Source organism: Apteryx rowi, unplaced genomic scaffold, assembly GCF_003343035.1.
Source record: "Apteryx rowi isolate R43461 unplaced genomic scaffold, aptRow1 scaffold_10, whole genome shotgun sequence".
Lineage (NCBI taxonomy): Eukaryota > Metazoa > Chordata > Aves > Apterygiformes > Apterygidae > Apteryx > Apteryx rowi.
Window position 1 is genome coordinate 4,179,453 of NW_020447197.1, and position 19,512 is coordinate 4,198,964.

Here is a 19,512-nt window from a genome sequence, read left to right on the forward strand (position 1 = left end):
AAAGGTCAGCCTTGTTCGGTCAACAAGAAGCATTAGTTTGGCCTCATGCAATTAGAGACATCTATGCTGGGAGAGGATTTATGCCTTTCCAAGGCATAAGTTGTTCAATCCAGACTAAAGTAGTAATAAAAACACCCAGCTGAGGGAAATAAGAAAAATCCGCTCTATTTGTTCTTTTTCCCTTTGAGTTTTTTTAAAGGTTTTCCAGGATTTGAGTTCTTAAACGGTTGAAGAAGATGACAAATGTAAGGAGGATCAGATATAAGTGAAATGTCTGCTTGTCCTGCTCTGTGACAATCTTGCGGTCTCCTAAAGCACCCCAAGGGAAAGGCATCAGGTCGGCTGGAGGGAAAGAGCTTTGCTCAAGTGAGCAGCAAGCTAATTCCAGGAGAGGTCAGGAGGATGGAGAAGGAATGTTGGAAACATCATTTTGCCAGCAAATAAGATGCAGAGCAGTTCCATTTTATCTTTTTCATACATTTTCAATTTCTGGTTTCAAAGAGTTACGGGAATGTTGTGTCTATAGGAGGATGCCAGCTGCAGAGAGCGTGTCGCAGCCTGAGGGGAGCAGATTATAGGTAGCCCCGTAAGCAGCCCTCTCCCCACGGCTTGGGGAGCAGATCCTCGTACCTGTGCGACTGCTCTCCCCTTGCCAAAACCGCGCTGTGGCCTCAGGCAAGTCCAGGTCTGCTGCACGGACCCGCTTGGCTCCCACAGCCCGCTTGTGTTTCTGCACACACACCGAGCCTGGATTGTTCCTGAGAATTCGTTATTTTTGTTCTGCAGCTCTGATTCAGATAGGTCCTTCAAGTAGGTGGGGTTTCCCCCTGAGTTCAAAGGAATTGCACAGAGTTCGTCATGTCCTTAACTTCCATGTGGCAAAAGGGTTGCTCTGAAGCTCTAAAAGTAGTTTTGAAATCCTGAGACATGACAGAGAGGTGGAAATGTTTGAAGTTCATTGTGATTACCTGTATCATGGTCGTACTCTTTCTCTCAAAAAGGGCGGCAGAAGCTCMCACCGGAAATGGCAGAGATTTTATTGCGGTGTTTGGCTGAAAGGCAATAACCACGGAGCTGCACGTCCTGGCAATAGGTGCAGGACCTGGTCCCAGATCTGCAGGGGTCTTGCAGGTCGGGATACTCTCCGGAGAGTCTCGTACCAGGCAGGCATGGGAGGTGTCTGGGAACRCGCTCCTCCTGAGCCCCCTGCGCCTGCGAGAAGGAGAGGATCCCGGGATCGCCTAGTGACTTGGCCACCCTTAATGCGGGGCTGCGGGAAGCTACCGAACGGAGCATTAACCTCACCCAGTTCCCCTGTGCATTGCCACGTGGCTCGGGTCTTTAGATGCCACTAAATAGCTAGGATGTGAAACAGTGCTGTCCTTTTCTTCCGCACCAGAGGTGCTTTTTGGAAAGGCCTKTGTATAACTTCTGCATGCTCAGGACTCTCCTTCCATACGGACCAGGCCTCAGAGCTGAGCGCATTTGCTTGAAATCCCCCTGCGAGCCACTGGGGTTAAGTGCAAGCTAGAACAATATGGTTTGGCCTGTGATTACTCATTTAATTGAACAGATAATTTACTCCTTTTAAAATAAACATTTTACATATTTCCCATCCTGTTTTATGACTCACTTTTTCTTATGCTGACCTGATATTTAGAGTATCTGATGTTTTAATTACTTGCTCAAACACATGGATTTATTTCAGATAAGTTTTAAGAGACTTGTAAACCAAGTGCAAAGCTAGAGTACAGCATTTATAAAAACAGCTTCTTTTGCAGATTGCTGAATTTTCATACTCAGAAAAGCCTGTTTTTCCATAGATAAGTATTTTAGCCCCTTTAAAGTAGTTTGAGGATTTTTCTTCTGGCACCCTCAAGATCCTTTTCAGTGGGAAACTGAGAAGTATATAAATATGCCCATACTTTGTAAAAGCCAGATCACATTGGGTGCTATAAAACGGTCTAATTTAATGCAGGATGACAGCTAGCACTTTGTAATTTTATTGTGAGGCACACTCCAGTGTTTGTCAATGTTGGTGTATTTTAGTGGTGGTGGTGCTCAAGTGAATCTGCTGAATATAGACACAGAGTGCTACAAAACATAAATAATGATTCTTTCAGATATCATCTAGTCAGTTCGGAGCCTGCTCTCAAAATCGTCCCCTTTATACCTCGCTTTTCCTCGATACGCGTTCGCTGCAAAAGCAATGCCTCTGATGCTGCCTTTGACCTCGCGTGGCACCGCGAGCGTGCTCAGCCTTCCCACCAGTCTCCAGACGTCCAGGTCCATCGTGGCATGGCCACGGCAGGGCCACAGTGCTCCCTGGCCCCGCGCAGCCTGCTCCCTGCGTGCCCGGGTGCTGGGGCATCCTCCGGCACTGGCTCGGCCGTCGGAGAGGTACCCTGCGAGGTCTGCGAGGTCCTCCCTGGCTTCTCGCAATTGCGATGCAACTGGAGCAGAACAGAGGCCGTAACGAGAATGGCATGTACGGCCTGCRTCAGCTACCTAAAAGCATCCAAAGCTGCTGAAATTGAGGTTAAGTTTCAATCCCAATAGCAGCATGTGTGTGTGTGTGCAGTGATTGTCAGCTAGAGGCCTGAGCAGTAGCGGCATGTCTTAAAATTACGTTATGAGCCTCCTAGTCCCTTCCAGGATTCTCGCTGTGATAAATGTGCTTCCTTTGATAGCACTTCTCCCAGAAAAATTTGCATGCAATTTTTAGTGCCTTAGTGCTAAAGTGCCTTAGTGCTAAAAATTCTTGGACCAAGTCCCTGAATTGCCTTGAACTACAGGAAAACTAGGAATTGGTTGAACTGGGACCAGAGAGCCACGTGAAGTCCTAGTTCATTGTGGAGGAGCTCCAATTGCAGAAGGTTTTGAACACGGAGCTGGAGCACTGGAGAGATGAGATTCCACTCCTGTAATCTCAATGAACATCTTTAATTTATAATCTGCAGAAATACGGTTTAACAAAGAATTTGTAATAGGTGGTAAATGATATGTGAATGTACAAAAATTAACGGATGACTTCTCACCTGGTAAAAATTGTGAAGTCCTATGCTATTTTTGTTGTAGAAAGAATATGCAGTTTTGGGACTTAATGGTGTCAAGGATGTATTTTTTAACAGAGCAATTTAGAGACAGAAATTGGCCAGTAAAAATGGCAGTTGTTGGATTGCAAGGATCAGCTTGTTATTTTAACTTCAGTGAAAATGTAATGGAAGAAAATTAGTTGGAGGCTTCTGTCTTGCCAGAGTGAAAAGTTCTGGACTTTTATAAGACATCTTTTCTTAAGTTATTTGTCTCAGTTTACTGAGGTTTTCTGTAGAAAACAAAGTTTTTTTCAGACTCCTCTTTATCAGCTATGTGGGATGACTTTGTGTTCTGTTCTCAGCAAGACTGTCAGGGTCAACATTTCTGAAGTGATTGTAAGAGCACCCTAATCCCACTTATTTTAATATATACTCATTACATGGCTGGCACTGTAAAATGGCAGCTGGATCTGAAGTGCTTTGCTTCAGAGCGTGAGACCCGTAACCCAGCTGCTCCGGGAAACGCTGCTCTAGGGATTACGTGTGTGTGGTGGGCTTTCGGGGTCGAGTGCTCTGTCAGGGAGGCTTAAGCCATATGAGAGATGACTTCTGGAGTAGCCATGCTCTGCCTGGCGCTGGTGGGTGGCCAAATAAAATAGGAACTTTGCCTTCATCAAGCGAATGACAGTTCTGTCTGTCCGTCTCCCACTGATTTCAGCAGGCTGTGGATGAGATATTTTGTTGTACATATAGGAACAGACAGTAGAAGAAATTAGGTAAATATGGTAGGAAAAGTTTCTGGGTGTTCAGGCCTTGTAGTAATTTGTTGTGGAGAGGTGTAATTTGTGCTTGTGCAAGCAAAAAAACAAAACAACAAAAAAGCAATTGTCTGCGTTCTGTCTTCGAGGATATGGGCTTGGTTTTTGGGCCAGGATGTGCAGTTATTGTGTGTTAGTGAGATGTTTAGGCCAGGATTACATTCCCGGCTGTAGCTGACCTGCCGAGTCAGCCTTGGCAAGCAGCAGACTCCGTCGCACCTCGTTGCAGGATAACTCGAAAGGCTCCTTTCTGCAACGCGTTTGGGATCGTGGCATTGCGCGAGGGTGTCCGAGGAGTTCCTTTGGCATCTGTCCACAGACAAAACTCTTCCCAAACACTTTACAAATGAAAAGCACCGGGTCTGTCGTGGCAAGGTAAATGCTGTTCCTCCTTCGTGTTGGGAGCGAGATGTGCCCTGGTGTGGCCGTGCCTCGCTGGGTTGCTCTTGAGCTCCTGGAAGTGGTCCTTGGTGTCTGATCTGCTTGCAGTGCAAGAGAAGGACACCCTCACGTGTACCTCTAGCACCCCCCATCAGAGAGACCGCCCGTCAGTGAACACGTCTGTTTAATAAATATAATGCCCAAATGCCTTGTCTGGAAATGCTTGAATGCATCAATTGCTGTTGAAAGGCGTTTGCCACTGTTCCCGTAACGTGCCGGTCTGTTGTGTTTTATGGAGTGTGGGGACCACAGCCTTTCAAGAAAAGCTCCCGGTGCCTGCTTCAGGCCCAGAAATTGGGCTTAATATTTGATGTTACCAAGTTAGTGATAGTTGATATAACATTTTGAAAGTAATTAGAAACATAAATTTATGCTCAGATGAATGTTTAATTAAAAACTGTGACAGCTTTGAAGTTCACACTTGAATAATCTTGAGGCTGAAATGTGGGTTTATACCCAAACGAACCTTGACAGCAAATCCAGAGAGGAGAAAAATGTTTTAGTACTTCTTATTTCCTCCTGTTTGTTTTGCATCATCGTAGCCATCATGGTGTCTGTGACACAGCGCTGGATTTACGAAGATGAAAGTAAATCCAGCTGTTGGGCCAGGACTTAACATAGCTGGGCGTCCAACCCGCTTGGGGAGAGGAGCGGGAAGGTGTGGGAAGGGGGTTGTGTGTTGGAAGCCTTGGGAGCCTCTGCTAAAAAGCGGCTGCTTCAAGATAGGCCAGAGCAGCGGTGGCGGGGCCATGCATGGCAAGGACGCGTGTCCTGCGCACGTCAGCCTGGGCTCCCTGGCCCCGCTGCCCCTCCGTCGCCTCCCAAACTCTTGTTTTCCTCCAGAAGTAGAGGAAACGGCAGCCTCAGTTTTGTGTCTCACTGCCAAACTTGCGTCTTCAGCAGCAGACAAGTGTGTCCTGAGCCCTGACTGCGTCGCTGCCTGGGTGAGCAAACCCCTCCGACGCACCGTCCCGCTCCCTGCAGCAGCGAGGTGTCCGAGCAGGTTTACTGGGGGGCTGGGGTGCCTCACGCTGATCCAGCCCTGGAGAGCAGGTTATACAATGTCCCAGTTGGGGAAGGGGGGAAATAAATCGACCTCTTTGAAATAACAGTATCTGCACTAATACTCCGCTCTGTTTTCTTTCCCTTACCTTTACAAGCCAAAACACTGCACGGGTGGACCATATTTAAAGCTCTGCCAGATCGTATTAAAGTCTTAGGGCAAAATTCTTCGTAGCTTCGCCCAGCGATACTCTGCTTTTGCCTGCTGCTCCCTTGGTGGCTGTAGGTCAGGTGGGAGGCAGCATGGGCAGGGGGGGCAGGAGAGGAGCACCGCCACGGAGGTCTGCGAGGAGCGTTGCGCCCTGCTTCTCACTCACAGGTGTCTCCAGGAAAGCTAGATCCATGGCAGCTTTTGTTTTGTGTTGTTTTTAAAAAGCGTGTTTGTGACAGATCTGACATTCTTCTGTACTTCACGGACCTTATGACAAGCTATCACAGAAATTCACTGGTATGCAGAATTTAAAAAGCTGCTACCAAGTCCAAGCTGCTGCCGAGGAGGAGGGTCGTCTGGAAGTGCTGAAGTGAAAAGGTTACAATAAATATGTTCTAGGAGATAATACCATGGAAAAATCCAGAACAATACAAAGAGACAAAGAAGACGTTAGAACAAAATGTTATGATTTGCTAAAGAAAGCAATGAATTGTTATGAATTGCAGAAAGATGACAGAAATCTGCTAGCATAGATTATTAACCGAGCAGGAGGCTGGAAGGGTGATGAAATAAAAAAGGCTGCAGTAATTATCTTGTGCTTGTCATAAGATCTTCCTTCACTTTCACTTTCTCCTGTCCTCAAAAATGTCATAGCTATTGTGGTCTGAATACTCAGAAGTGACTAGTGACTTTTGATGCCTCCACTGGTGACGATCGTGATTACACTAGTGCTTTTACTGTGGGGTGAGTGTGCTTCCCGAAAGATCCTGATTTTCCTAAAGTCTTTGCCCCTGCGTAGCCGGACCCTGTCATCTCCCGGGTGAGCTCCCAAGCATGGAGGTTCCAGAATGGAGGGAATTTTGAAAATTTAGAGCATTTCTAGTTAACTTTTATGAAGGCGAAGTCAAAACATGTTAACTTTGGTCTCTGCTGTAGGCTTCAGAGTGGGTGCAGCGTCTGGCTGACAGCACGCGGTGTGGACTGCTCTTGCTGGGAAGTGCAAAGGCTGGAGAAAGAGGCCTGTGTAGGACAAAGTGGGGTTTCAAGCCGACCCGAGGCATCTGTGGTCCTACCTGTTTTGAACCACATCCTTGCTGAGCCTCTTGGGGGAGCAGAGCCAGCCGTGGCACGGGAGGGTGCACGAGGAGCTAGGCACGCTCTTTGGGTGCCTGTTTTCTAGAGGCCTCCCCTCTAGCAGTGTTTGAAATGAAAATGCAAATAATTTTAGATGAGAGGCTACAGAGGTACAAGTATATTATAAAAGTTACAGTATGTGTTGCTAAACATCAAGCATAATTAATATTAAGAAAGTTCTAGCTTGGCTGGAGCTGAGCCGAGAGCAGAAAGCAGGCACTCGCCTGGTATGAGCAGGGTCCAGCATCGCACCCGGTGTCCTCACCCTCGCCAGGAGTGATCCTCCTGCACCACTGGACTTGGATCCAGCTCCTCTGTGCCCAAAATCTCGCATGAACACTGCTACCTTCTGCCCTCCCCTTTGACCTTGTCAGTGGCACATCTCCTCGTGGCCTCCCACCACCTGCACGAGTAGAAAACCCCTTCTCTTGAGCCCCAGACCTGCTTTGCTGTGGCTTGACGGCGTTTTTCTCAGCTTTCTCAAAGGTGAGCTTTGTAAGGGCCTTGGTTTTCTCAGCAGCGCTCTGTGCCGTCCTTCCACAGTGGATGGCTTGTGCATGCTTTTCTTGGTCAGTGATGCTACCCCAGTCCAGAGTTCATATTTGGATGATTTATCACTTGCCACACGTTAATTACAATTTTCAGTTTGCCTCAACTTTGAGAGAAACGTCACGTGCGGCTGAAAGAGCAGCTGCACTCAGCTACGTGATCCGGCCCCGCTGCGCCGTCACCGCGAGCACTGACACTGCAGGATGAGGGATGGTTGAGGTCATGCTTCGAGCTGCTGGGCAGATGCACTTACTTCTGTACATCCCGTGCACCGGATGTGGTTGGTGACTAATGCTGTAGGAAGTGCTCGTTGTCATGTAGTGTGTAAAGTTTTTGTGCTGACTCTATTCCCAAGTTGTATCTACCACTTTCAGTTTTCATCATCTCGCTCAAACTTGTCTGTGCTTTTGGCATCTGTATTATAAAAGCAAGAATATCTACATTAAGATGAAACTCAACTGTTTTCTAAACACGTGCTATATTTGATAGCTTCACTGAGAGTATTAATGGTGAGCATTAGATATCTCCAATAAAAAAGGGAAAGTTTATTTATAATTAAGGGACATAGTGATCAGGCCATTAAGAGAGCAGCAGCTGAAGGTAGAAATGGAGCCGAGGTTTCAGCCGTGCAGTCTGGTCTTGTCCCTGCTGTGTCATTTCAGAGTTAACAGTAGCATTTACAGCTGGAAGGAGAAATGCATGGTTTCACTGGCTCCCTAAAGTGGGGTGAAAATCTGCAGGATGTGGCTAAATAGCCCATCACTGCAAACAAAAGATATGAAAAGCAGGTCTGTGTTACAAGTTCCCAGTCTAAATACTTACCAGTTCCACCTCGCCTGATTTTTGCATGACTAAGTGTCCCTCATGGTTTGCATTAACGTAAGTTTCAACGCGTTTTATTTTGTTTTGGTAAGCGTTTACACAATATTAAGTTCTTACCTTCATCTGTAAATATTTACAAGGTTTATGGGATAGTGGTAAAGGAACAGGGCTGGGAGTCAGGGCATCCCGAGTCTATTCTTAGCTCTTCCGTTGACTTGCTGCGTGACCTTGCATGTTCGAACCTCACAACTTCACAGCTTCAGCATTTACCAATCTGTGAAACGAGAGCGATGACGCCTTCTCCTCCTGCAGGACTGCTTGCAAAGCTGAGTTGGTTAATGTATAGAAGAGCTGGGGAGAGATCCCTGGGTGAAACGCGGTGTGGGTGCGCGGGGTGCGGGGGTTTCTGCCGTGGGAGCTGCTATCTCGTGCCGGCAGTTGTGCTCCGAGCAGAAGGGGCGGCGGGGAGGAGAACACGGGCCCAAAACACTCGCTTGCACTGCAGAATTGGGTTCCTGTGATACCAGCCTCAGCTGGCGCCTGAACAAGACCTGGTCTAGCCTTGTTTTTTTTTTTTTCCACGACTTCTAAGCTGGTCTAGCTCCTAAGTTATCTTTGGACAGTGTTTGCTGGATGGACTCCCATATTCTCCAAACCAACCCAGCCCAACCATGCACCATAACTCTAGTTGCATTTTTTTCTATGTATCTCAAATATTTCTGTTTTCCTCTTCTTTTTCTTGACTAATACTAGAAATAGGCAGCAGAATGCTACTGCAGTAAGGGTGGGACATTGAGTCTCTTGAGGCTTAGCTCGCCTTCGTGTGCGTCCTGACACGGCCCTTTGGATGTGGTGTCTCCCCTGTGCAGCTTTGCCGTGGCTGTAAGGGTCACAACGCCGCTCTCTGCAGCCGCCGCGCTGGCAGTGCTGCTCAGTGCCTGCCCCGTCAAAGGGAAGAGGCTCACCGTCATTTCAGAGCTGTCAGTCCTCTCTCCAAACCCGCCCAACTGTCTCTCGTTTCTTTGTAGTGGAGTTCAGACCTTCTTGGTGACCATCTCCACGTGTGTGGACATGCAAGAGTGTCCGTGCTGGGCGCACTAGAGGAAAGCCGCGGAGGCCAGCTTTGCTGAAAGGCTGTTTGCAACTGCAATTTCCACCTTAATTTTTGCTTTGAATGAAACACCTCAGTGCAATATTGTTTCAAACCTGCACTTACCTTCCAAATTGCTATTCTCTGCAGAACAAGTACCAAACCGAGGTTCCTTCGGTTTTTCACGGACAGAGGTCTTAGCAAGTGCCAACATACTGTGGAGTTGGTGTTCGTAAAAATTTTCACATCTGGACTGTATATTCAAATGAAGAAAGAGGCTTAAAGCAGAGCCGCAGAGGTCATTCGTGCTCTTTTCAATTGCTTGGGTCAATGTCTAATCCAGACCCTCTCGTTCTGCAAAACTTGAAGCTTGAAAGCTCCTGGGTGGAGCGATTTTTGAGGCTGCTCGGCTGCTGCCCAGGGTGGCCATAGCTGGAGAAGCCACCCCGGAAAGCCCAGGAGAGGCACTGRAGGGGAAACTCGCACATGCCTCAGCCCGGGCAAGTCCCCTTAGTTGGCTTGACTTGAGTTGAACCAAATCAGCAAGTAACTTTTATTTGCTTACGTAAATTCAGATCCTTTTTAATGTTTAAACTCACAGTGTAAGATCACTTAAATGCTGTCCCACCTTTAATTTGGGGTTCACCTTCAGTTTCAGGCCCATAGCTATGGCCTCGCTACTGCCCCGCAGAGGAAAGGTGGTGTTCTGCGTGTCGTGTAAATGCTGAGGGTACATTTGGCGTCGTGGCCGTTTCGACCCCGGAAACCTAGGGCTCTGCTGAGAGGTTTGGTACCGGCTGTGCCGCGGCTGGTGGACGCATCCCCTCTCCAGCCCCCGTGTTCCTGCGCCCGCGTCCCTCCGTCCAATGCACCCGCACAAGGGCCTGCGGCCGTGCGCTGAGCRCGGGCAGGGAGCTTCCCTCTGGAAGGAGAAAATCCAGAGAAAAACGCGCGTGTGAAACCATGGCCCTAGTATTTCAAACTGCTTTGTGATTTTCAAAGCAACAGGTCCTGCTGGCAGGAGACTGCTTCTTTTCACTGCAGCCTAGTTTACACAAGCAGAAGAGCATAAGCAGGCTAAGTGGGAACAAAAAGTAATGTCGGCAATTGTAATAAAACCTTCTCGTGCGAAGACACGAGGTGGCCATGATTTTAAAATCTAAAACAAGGGAACCCTTAAACTAACAAATCCTTATATGGATTTTTTTCCTTTATTTTGCTCAAATAGAAGCCATTAGAACTCTGCAGCACAGAAGACGATAAACATTTGAATCCAACTCTGAATTTCAGAGCCGTGGGCCTTAACATTGATTTATAAATTGCTGCATAGGGATAATTTATGATCACACAATGTACTTAAAGAGGTGCTGGGACCATTTCTAGGAGCTACATCATGGTAATGCTAATATCCCTTTTTTCTTGCTACTTAGATCCCCTTAAAAAGTAGCACATAAAATTAACGGGCCGTTACACAGGAACTATTCCCTTTAAACCGTGGTGCTTTGTGTTTTATACCATCAGTAGTATCTCTTTCAAGCTACAGACGATAGAAACGCGAGGCAGCAAAGTGAGGTGTTGATATCCAGAATGAAGCTGAGTAGCAAATATGTTGCTCAAAATGCCGTGGATTTCTTCCCCCTCTGCTTGCTCCTTGCCACCCTCCTTTTAACCTCATGCAGGCTCTATTTTTTTTTTTAATGTACTTTTTGAAACAAAGCTCCTTTTCCGTTGTTAGAACATGTGGCTGCTCGGGACTTATAAACGGTGTTATTAAATGAGTGAGGAGCCCTGGCGGTGACTTGGCTTCCTGTTGAAGTAATCCGTTTGGAGAGGATGAACGCCGCGTGGCGCTCCCAACCGGCTCTGCCGCCTGCGCTGGGTTTGCGCCGTTCCGACCGGGAGCCCTCCTGCCGCTGCTTTTGTGCCTGTAGAGCCTAAGGGCTGGGGGAGCAGTGCCGGCGTCTGGCAACACTGGGCTCCTGCTAGAGGCGAGATACCGTGGAGGATCTTCTCTGATCTGCAGGAGGGGCCAGAAAACTTCACCGTTGAGCGCATCTCCTACACAAGCACCTTGCAAGCAGCAAATTTGGTCACCATAACACTGCGAGTTAGGAAGAGCTCCAGTCTAATACCGAGGGAACTTAGATCATTAATTTTAAATCCACATACTAACATTCCTTCCCCACGTTCCCTCTGCCTCCCTCCTTTTCCCCCAAATCCCATTAGCACAGAGGATTTGGCTTCGTTTTTGCTGGGAGTGCTTCGCCTGGCTCCTCGATGCCCACTTGCCCATTTGCTCCAGTTTCTCCTTGCGTATGCACCCAAGCTCGGGCCGGGCCGGGCCRTTCCCTGGGGATTCTGGGCCTGTCTCCCATGACCTGGTTTTGCTCGTGCAATTTGCAGAACCTGCTGCTGCACAAAGGCCGGGCGCTTGCCCCATGATGGTCTTCTGCAGGGGCAAAGCGGTCCTGCTGCATGTGCCCCGTACGGATGTGATGGCTGATGGGGACGTTGCTCCTAAAGTCAAATCCGAGCTGTAATCACATTTCCCCCAGTGTCATGCCTCTTTCCCGGAGGGATCTTGGAGAGAGAGAGCAAACAAGCTCCTGGGGGAGCTGAGATGCTTGGTTGAGAGCTGGGGGATGTACATCTCTGCCTCTGAACCTTGCTTGGAGCCCAATTGTGGAGGGCCGGCTCTGGAGACGGGCAGCGTAGTCAGGGGAGCCTCGCACAGGATTGCAATTTGGGGAACGTGTGTTCTTTCCCTAGCTCCGCTGCTCTCTGACTCTGTGCCGTGCCACCTCRGCCTCTGCTCCTCATCCTGTCCTTCACCCGCTAATTACGAACGCTGCAGGGCAGGAGCTGCCGTTCACTGTCCTCTGTCTCGTGGCTCATGCGATGGGGCCTTGGGATGCTCCTACAGTAAGAACTGACTGGGAAAATAAGGACACTTCCCTTTGCCTCCTGGCGTTCCTGCCTTAATCTGTATCTACAGATTTTCTTGGAGAAGCAGCATCTTTTCTTCTAATTTCTCCTGGTTTCTAAGCTGAGCGTGTGCCCTCAAACCGAGGGGGCAGGGAGGGGAGAACTGTTTGAAATGAGCAATTTTGATATAATGTTGTGTGATTCATTTACTGGGAGAAGAAAGGCTGGAAGTCAGCACAGAGCAAAATGCAAAAGCGCTTTATTAAGGTGCAGAAATAGCTTGTGCTGTAGAGCGTAATGAGAAAGTGAGTGGTTTGCATATGACCCGGCCATGCAGCGCCTGCGCCTCGCAGGCCGTAAAGCTCAACAAAATGAGCCCTTTCATATTCTCCTCTCTAAACTTCAGCTTTTCTGTTTCACTGCCAGTAGGGATTGTTTCTGAACTGTAATGACGTTATTTGCCAATACGTTCTGACCATAAAAGCTCTTAATTGTGGCTTGCTTGATAGCAGTTCTGTTGTTTTTAAGAGACCATCAACAGTTCAGGCTCTTTTGTAGTTTTCCCCATCACGTCCAGTCATTTTTCTATTAGCATTAATGCAGTTGAGCGCTACCCAACAGGCAGCTTCTTGCAGCGCTTTGCTAATTTTTCAGTTGCTGAAAAATAAAGAGCCAGTGTGCGTCCACGTCGCCGTGCGCTGCAGCACAAGGGAGCTTCTGTTGCTGGGCTGCCTTTCCGAGCATCCCGCGTAAATGAACACTTGCCGTTTGTGCCAGCGCTCAGTGAGGGTATCATTTAAATAGCAGAAAAGCAAATCTGATTTTAAAGACTTCTGTAGCCTGCTAACCTAAGCTTTGGCAAAAAATCCTCAATGAGCGCAGTGTGTGTTGGTGCCTTCCTTGAGCGGCGTTTGCGAGGATGCACATACCTGGCGTCGCTCGGGATCTCTGCCCGGGGTCTCRGAGCTCTATTAGTCACCCAGGCACAAAGTTAATTTTTGCTGGTGGCTAAAAGAAGATTCGATGGGATTTTTCTAGGCCTTGTTGTCGTTGTGGACGTTTTCAGGGGGYTTCTTTTAGGCTTGTGCTGTCTGTGCGCCTGCCCCCCGGCCCTCGTGCCGCTGCCTCTGCGGCTGCTGTAGTGTGTCCCCAAGAGCCGCGAGCGCCGGGCTGCAGCCGCGGTTCAAGAGACGAAGGGAATGAAGTTACTGCATCGCAGTATATGTACTTCGGTGAGCATATTTCCATAATCACGGATCCACCCGACCGTTCACAGCCAAGTCATGGTCCTTGCTCAGGAGCGGCCTGGAGCTGTTGTTTGACAGGCAGCGCGGCTGAGCATTAAAGGACGTTTCCAGCACTTGTTTGCCAGGAAAACGTGGCAAGCGTCGAAGGCCCTTCCCTAATTGCTTGCAGTGGCAGGAGGAAGGGAAGGGAATTGGTTGCCCATCRTGGCTGCTGTGAAGATGCTTGTGAAAAAAACAAAAAAAGTCTGAGTGCTGCCAAAGCAAGGAGATTGTTTAAGGATATTGTTCACTGTGAGTGAAACATTGCCGGATAAACAAAATGAATGAACCTCTCTGTTCTTCTTTTGCAGGGTCGTCATGTTAAAACAGGACAGCTTGCTGCTATTAAGGTTATGGACGTCACCGGGGTAATGTATCCTCCTCCTCCTTCTCCTTCTGTGTTTTTAAGTTACTAGATGAGAGGAGAAAGATGACTGCGTGCAAAAAGACGTGAGGGTTTGTGAAAGGCTTATATTCCTGGGAAGCAAATACTCTTTCAGTTAATTTGAAATGTGCCATTAAGAGTTAGTGTTTTTAATAAATGTTTGAGTGAAAAATAAATCTGGAAGAATTCTGAGATTAAGTAATTTTACGCTGAAACAATGAAGCATCCAGTTCCAGCAGCATGGCTGTTTTGAACAGATTAATAAATTCTAAAGAAAAGTGTAGCAACCCAATCATGCGTTCATAAAACATTTCAGTTTCTTCAGATCTGTGTTTTCCCCTGAAAAGCTGCTGTTCACCAGAACTGTATGCAGGTATGGTTAAAATAACCTCACTATATAAGTTAAATTACTCCTGTACGTCCTGTCAGTACAAAGGAGGAAACACACTGCCGTAGTCTCACAGACATGGCTCTTTTGAAACTTGCATCAGACTAAGAAACCAAAGAATTTACAAGTTATTAAATGAATAAAGGGATTTAAGGGAAATAATGGTTTCACCATTTCCCAGCAGCTGCAGAAGAAAAAATGGGTAGAATTGCTATGACCCCTAGAAACCTAAACAGATGCATATGGAAAGATCACATGAAAATGCTTTTTCCTTGAATAAGAGCTTTTAAATCCAATATTATGTTTCCCAAAGTTCCTGCCTGCATAAACAATGCCAGGTTTTAAAGCAAGACTTTCTTTTTTCTTTTTCTTTTTTTTAATAAAATAACACATTTCAAACGTTGGAACTTAATCCCAATCTACCCACCTTATTTTTGAATTAATGTTTTTATTTAGTTTTCAGTAGTTCAGCATGTGCAGAATTGCCTAGGTCTGAAAGCAATCACTTGGCCTCATGAGTATGTTTTGAAATACCATAGATGTTCTGTCTATCTACAGGACAACTATCCAGGTTCTTTTTTGTATTAATAGGGGAAATGATGTGTGGAAATTACCAAGCAAATGTGAGCAAGATTTGTTTCTGTTTTCTTACAACATCAGCAAATGCCATTCATCTAGTTTTCATAAGCAGCTGGCTAGAAAATGGGCAGACCTGCTGAACGTAACTCCATGGCATAAATGGTGGTGAGGATCCCATGAAGTAAAGTCTGAGGTTAGAACGAACTTAAGATGAGAAATCAGAATATTACTTTGAGACCAAAGAAGGGCTAAATTTGAGTTAAGATTTAGTTCAGTGGTTTTAAAATGTTGTCACTTCCAAGTGAAGATGTTGGAGAAAAGTAGCCCAGATCTGATCCTGCCCAATAGTTGATATCTGCAGCCATGTCTTTAAGTAGGTGTCTCTGATCTAAACCACTACCTTCCAAAATAGGATTTCAAATATAAATCCTCCTTAACAACTCTGCCGTAGCTATGATACAGGTGAAATGTATTTAATTAAGAAGAGCAGTAATGCTGCTTCTTGCTTCTCTCTGTTTGGCTGATATGAACGTTCAGGTTATTAAATCAAATATTTGGCAGGGGATTTACTGTTTGGATATTTAATTATTTTCCTCTCGAGCTGCTTTTAGCCATATTAAAACACACTGGTTAATTTTCTTTTAATATGTAGTGTGCAAGTTTTAAAGTCAATCCTCTAAAAGACAAGACCTTAACTGAACTTCTGCTCTGTTCTGCTTCTTCGTACCCCATTGAATACTCCCATATGGTTTCTTCCCACCCTCAGGCGACCCCAATATTGTGTGAGTGGAGATACAGCTAAGTGACAGGCGATAGCAGTATCAGCGGAAGTGCAGAGATAAGACCTCCGAGGCCTACRAACGGAAGCCAACACCCCATAGTTGCTGATAGAAAGCTGAAGTGCTCAGAGAGCTGGCCCAAACTTGAGCAGGACTGGCAATGATTAAAGTAAAAATGGGGCAGACTCACAGCGTGGTTAGAGTACTGACTGTGTTTYGTAGTCATTGTTTCAAAAGTCAGGTCTAGAGCCAAACCTAGAGCCATGTTCTAGAACCACCACTAGAATCATCCCAGAAATCGCTTCTTGGGCTGCCTCTAGAGCCAACCCCAGAGCTGCTCTGAGGCCGACCTCAGAATCACAGGATGGTTGGGTTGGAAGGACCTCTGGAAATCATCTAGTCCAGCCCCCCTGCTCAAGCAGGTTCACCTACAGCATGTTGCCCAGGAARCTATCCAGATGACTTTTGAATATCTCCAAGGATGGAGATTTCRCAACCTCTCTGGGCAACCTGTGCCAGTGCTCAGTCACCCTCACAGTAAAGAAGTTTTTCCTTATGTTCAGATGGAACTTCCTGTGTTTCAGTTTGTGCCCGTTGCCTCTCCTCCCATCACTGGTCACCACTGAGAAGAGTCTGGCCCAATCCTCTTTACACCCTCCCTTCAGATATCTGTACAGAGCGATAAGATCCCCCCTCAGTCATCTCTTCTCCAGAGGGATCCAGAGGTCCAGTTTTTGAGGCATACCCTCATGATCTGTCCATGCCTTAGTAACACGTGAACATGTAGACCGTGCTTGCATCCGCCCTGTGAAACATTCACCTGGATCTGTTGGTGGTTGACCATGGGGTCGGGTTTCTTTGTGAACTAGATGGGCCTGCTCCAGTTGCGACAATCCCCCTTCATCTCTCTGGGGTCCTGATAAACTAAGTGTTGTATTCCCTGGTCCTCCAGGCGCATGAAGCCAAGCAAAGTTGTGCTGACCATTAGAAGGAACAAAGTGAAAAAGGTCTTTCAGGATTGTCCACAGGTTTTCCTTAAAAGTTTTAGGCCCATTCCTCACCCACTTTGGTGTTTATGCCTTCCATATTCTTACTGAAGATAACACTGGAGCTTGATCTAGCTACTTCTTCTATTTGTTCCTCCAGTCCTCATCTTCAGTGCTCTTCCCTGAATTCTCTCTTAAAGACYATGATCATTAAATCACTTTCCATAGGAGTTTGGAAAGAAATCAGTGTTTCTCTCCATGTGTTGTGTGACATCTGGTCAGGAAATACTYGTCTTTAAAGGGCTGCGTAATGCAGTTTAGCTGATCACCAGGGTGTCTTGTCATTGCTGGTTTGTAAAATGGAATTCAGGATCAAGCAGGTGAGGGAAGTAAGGGTAATAGAGAGGGAAAGAGTAATAGTCCTTCTGGTCCCTTTACAATAAAGCTAATCAACATCAAGGTGCTAACTGCTGTTGCCGGCACCACGGTCCATGCAATTCCAGTGGGCTGGAATTCTGTCAGCTTAAAATAAAATCAGGGCATGTTTGATCACATTGAAAGCAAAGCGGCAGTACTTCAAAACAGTCGTCAATGCAGTTCTCCTGCCTAAGCTGCTTCAGCTATTGTGGCTTTGCAAACCAAACAGAGAGGGGCTGTGAAAGTGCTAAAGCCCACAGGAACCAATGATCTTGCATCAGGACTGAATTAGCCTAGAAGAGAATATTCTGAATTGGCAGGCTGGGCAGCGGCTGCCTACTCTCTGCATGACGCTGTCACCAATTATACACATTGCCAAAAGCTGCTCACTTCAGTGTTCCCCCAGACGTGCTTTTGCACCAGAGCAAAGTCCACGTTAGCCTCGTCTGTGAGCTTTCCACCTAGCGAGCCTGGGAACGAAAAACTGTGCAGTGACTGCTGTCAGCCAGGGCCTTGTGCTTGCTCCCTGCCTTACCAAGGTGGGAAGGAGCAGTGCGTCACACTGCTGGAGAGGGARCTGGGCTGCGGAAGGCTGATGCAGGGTGTTCTAGTAGACCATCCTGTTGGGCCACCAATGGGTCTAGAAGGACGTGCAGCACAGCTGAGGCGTTACTGGAGCAATGAAAGTATGGTTAAGGTTCGGAACAATATGGTACAAATAGGAATTATAAGGGGATTAGTTTAAAAAGGTGGAGGAATGGCTGAGTTGCTCAAAACATGTGGTCTGTCTGTGGATCTCCTGTTTGGTGATAGATGCCAAAGTCTTTCATATTGGTGCCTCCCTGGATCTAGAACAGGGCTCCACACAAGGGCTTATTTCCTGGCCAAACCCGGTTTCGCTGCCTGTCCTGCGAATCGGTGCCTTTGGCCACCCCCTTCCAGACAGGTATTTATCCTATGCAGGTGTGTGGCTGCTCAGGAGCTTCTTTGGGCTCTTCGCTCCCCTCCGTGCCCAGTGGCTCTAACAGTGAGCTGGGATGGCTGGTTATGCACCAGTGTGCAATGGCTGCATGTTCTCACGTAAACCTTCTCCTTGCATTTGGGATCCTGTGTTGGAAGAGGTGCCATGATCTGAATCATTTGGAAGCGAACTGGTTTCTGAACTGCCTGACGATCTTTCCAGTTCAGGGCTCAGAAACACGATAGGGGATGTGGCAAAGCATGTGTTTTCTCTGGTCCTGCTATTCTTCGCTTTTTGCACAAGGGCATATTTTTAACCCGTTCCTCTCCAGTCCGAACCTCAAGCTCCACAGTCTCCGGTGTGAATTGCACACTGTAAAAAGTGGCTGTAAATAAATGGCCCAAGGAAAATTAGTGTGTGGAAGTTAACTAATGTGATGAAGAGAAGGCTGTGTGTGAAGTGTGGTCTCTTTGTGTCACTGATGTTGGTTTTCTTTGCTTTTCCCCTCATCCTAGGATGAAGAGGAGGAGATCAAACAAGAAATCAACATGCTGAAGAAATATTCTCATCACCGAAATATTGCTACATATTATGGTGCTTTTATTAAAAAGAACCCACCGGGAATGGATGATCAGCTCTGGGTAAATTACTTTCTTTTCTTTAAAATCACTGGGTTTTGACATAAACAGTTTCTCTGTGTTGTGCTCYTACCACCACCTGTATTACAAAAAGCCTTATTTTGTATGTGTCTTTTTTGGCTTAGTAGCTTTGAAAAGGCTGTTCCTGCACTGAAAAATGCTTCTCCATTTATCCATAAAAGGTTTGCAGACTGATTATAGAAAACAGTTTTGTTCTGGATGATCATTAACAGCATCTCTGTTATAATAGTCATTTGAAAATTGTTCTATCCTATGAAAATAAACAAATGCGTCAAAAACAGTTGGAAGAAAAAGGGAGCTTTGATAAGAACATAGATGCTTAAAGGCTGGTTGGGGGTGATTCTGGGCACTCATGTTTCCTGCCAACTTTTAGCGTTAATTATTGTTTCATGGGGACAATGCAGAAAAATGAAGAGGAGGGGGCTGGAGAAAGGGAGGCAGGAGGGGCTGGAGCTGTTCAGCCATTTCGGAGAGGATCACCCGGTCCTGATGAAGGGGTGAAAGCTGCTTTGCCTGCCGGTAAATCCCTGCCTGCCTCATCCTGCTGTTTCCCTTGTCCGTAGAGGACAGTGGCTTCTCAGTTATTTATTCAGCATTCCCAGACCTCGGAGGGCAGGGTTTAAATCTGCCTCTGTTCCTTGGGAGAGCCAGAGCACGAGCGTAGGCGAGCCCCCTGCCTCTGGCGGCCGGGCTGGTGAGGCCCTGAGCAGGCACTGCAGCTCGGGGCTCCAGGCACTGCCTTGCTTCTTATCATAAGGGATATGAAAAATTAATTAAAGTTGCTGTGCTATATTCTGAGGTCAGCTGTGCTGATGGATATCTATGGAGCAACAGCCTGCAGCTCATGTGAGCATCTGACCAGTGATTTGAGATACTGCTTTTATTGTGTCAGTGTTGAAGGGCAGGCTCAGGCAGCTTACGTTTAGGCTATAAATAATGCAAAGTTATCTTAAACGTAACCACCTGGCTGAGGTCTTGTAGTCTGAATAGTGTTTATTCCTTTACAGGCCTGTAAATTGAGTCAGTTCTGAATTATCCAAGCATG

The 19,512-nt window shown here is 46.9% G+C and overlaps 1 protein-coding gene across 3 annotated transcripts in view; it reads left to right on the forward strand.

Moving 5' to 3' along the window:
• TNIK (TRAF2 and NCK interacting kinase) overlaps positions 1-19,512 on the forward strand; it is a 171,207-nt gene that overhangs the window by 65,788 nt on the left and 85,907 nt on the right. For all 3 annotated transcript variants that reach the window (XM_026060818.1, XM_026060826.1, XM_026060835.1), the window contains exons 2-3: positions 13,625-13,681; positions 18,324-18,449. In XM_026060818.1, coding sequence (XP_025916603.1) covers positions 13,667-13,681; positions 18,324-18,449 — 141 coding nt within the window. In that variant the 5' untranslated portion in view covers positions 13,625-13,666. The remainder of the gene's footprint in view (positions 1-13,624; positions 13,682-18,323; positions 18,450-19,512) is intronic.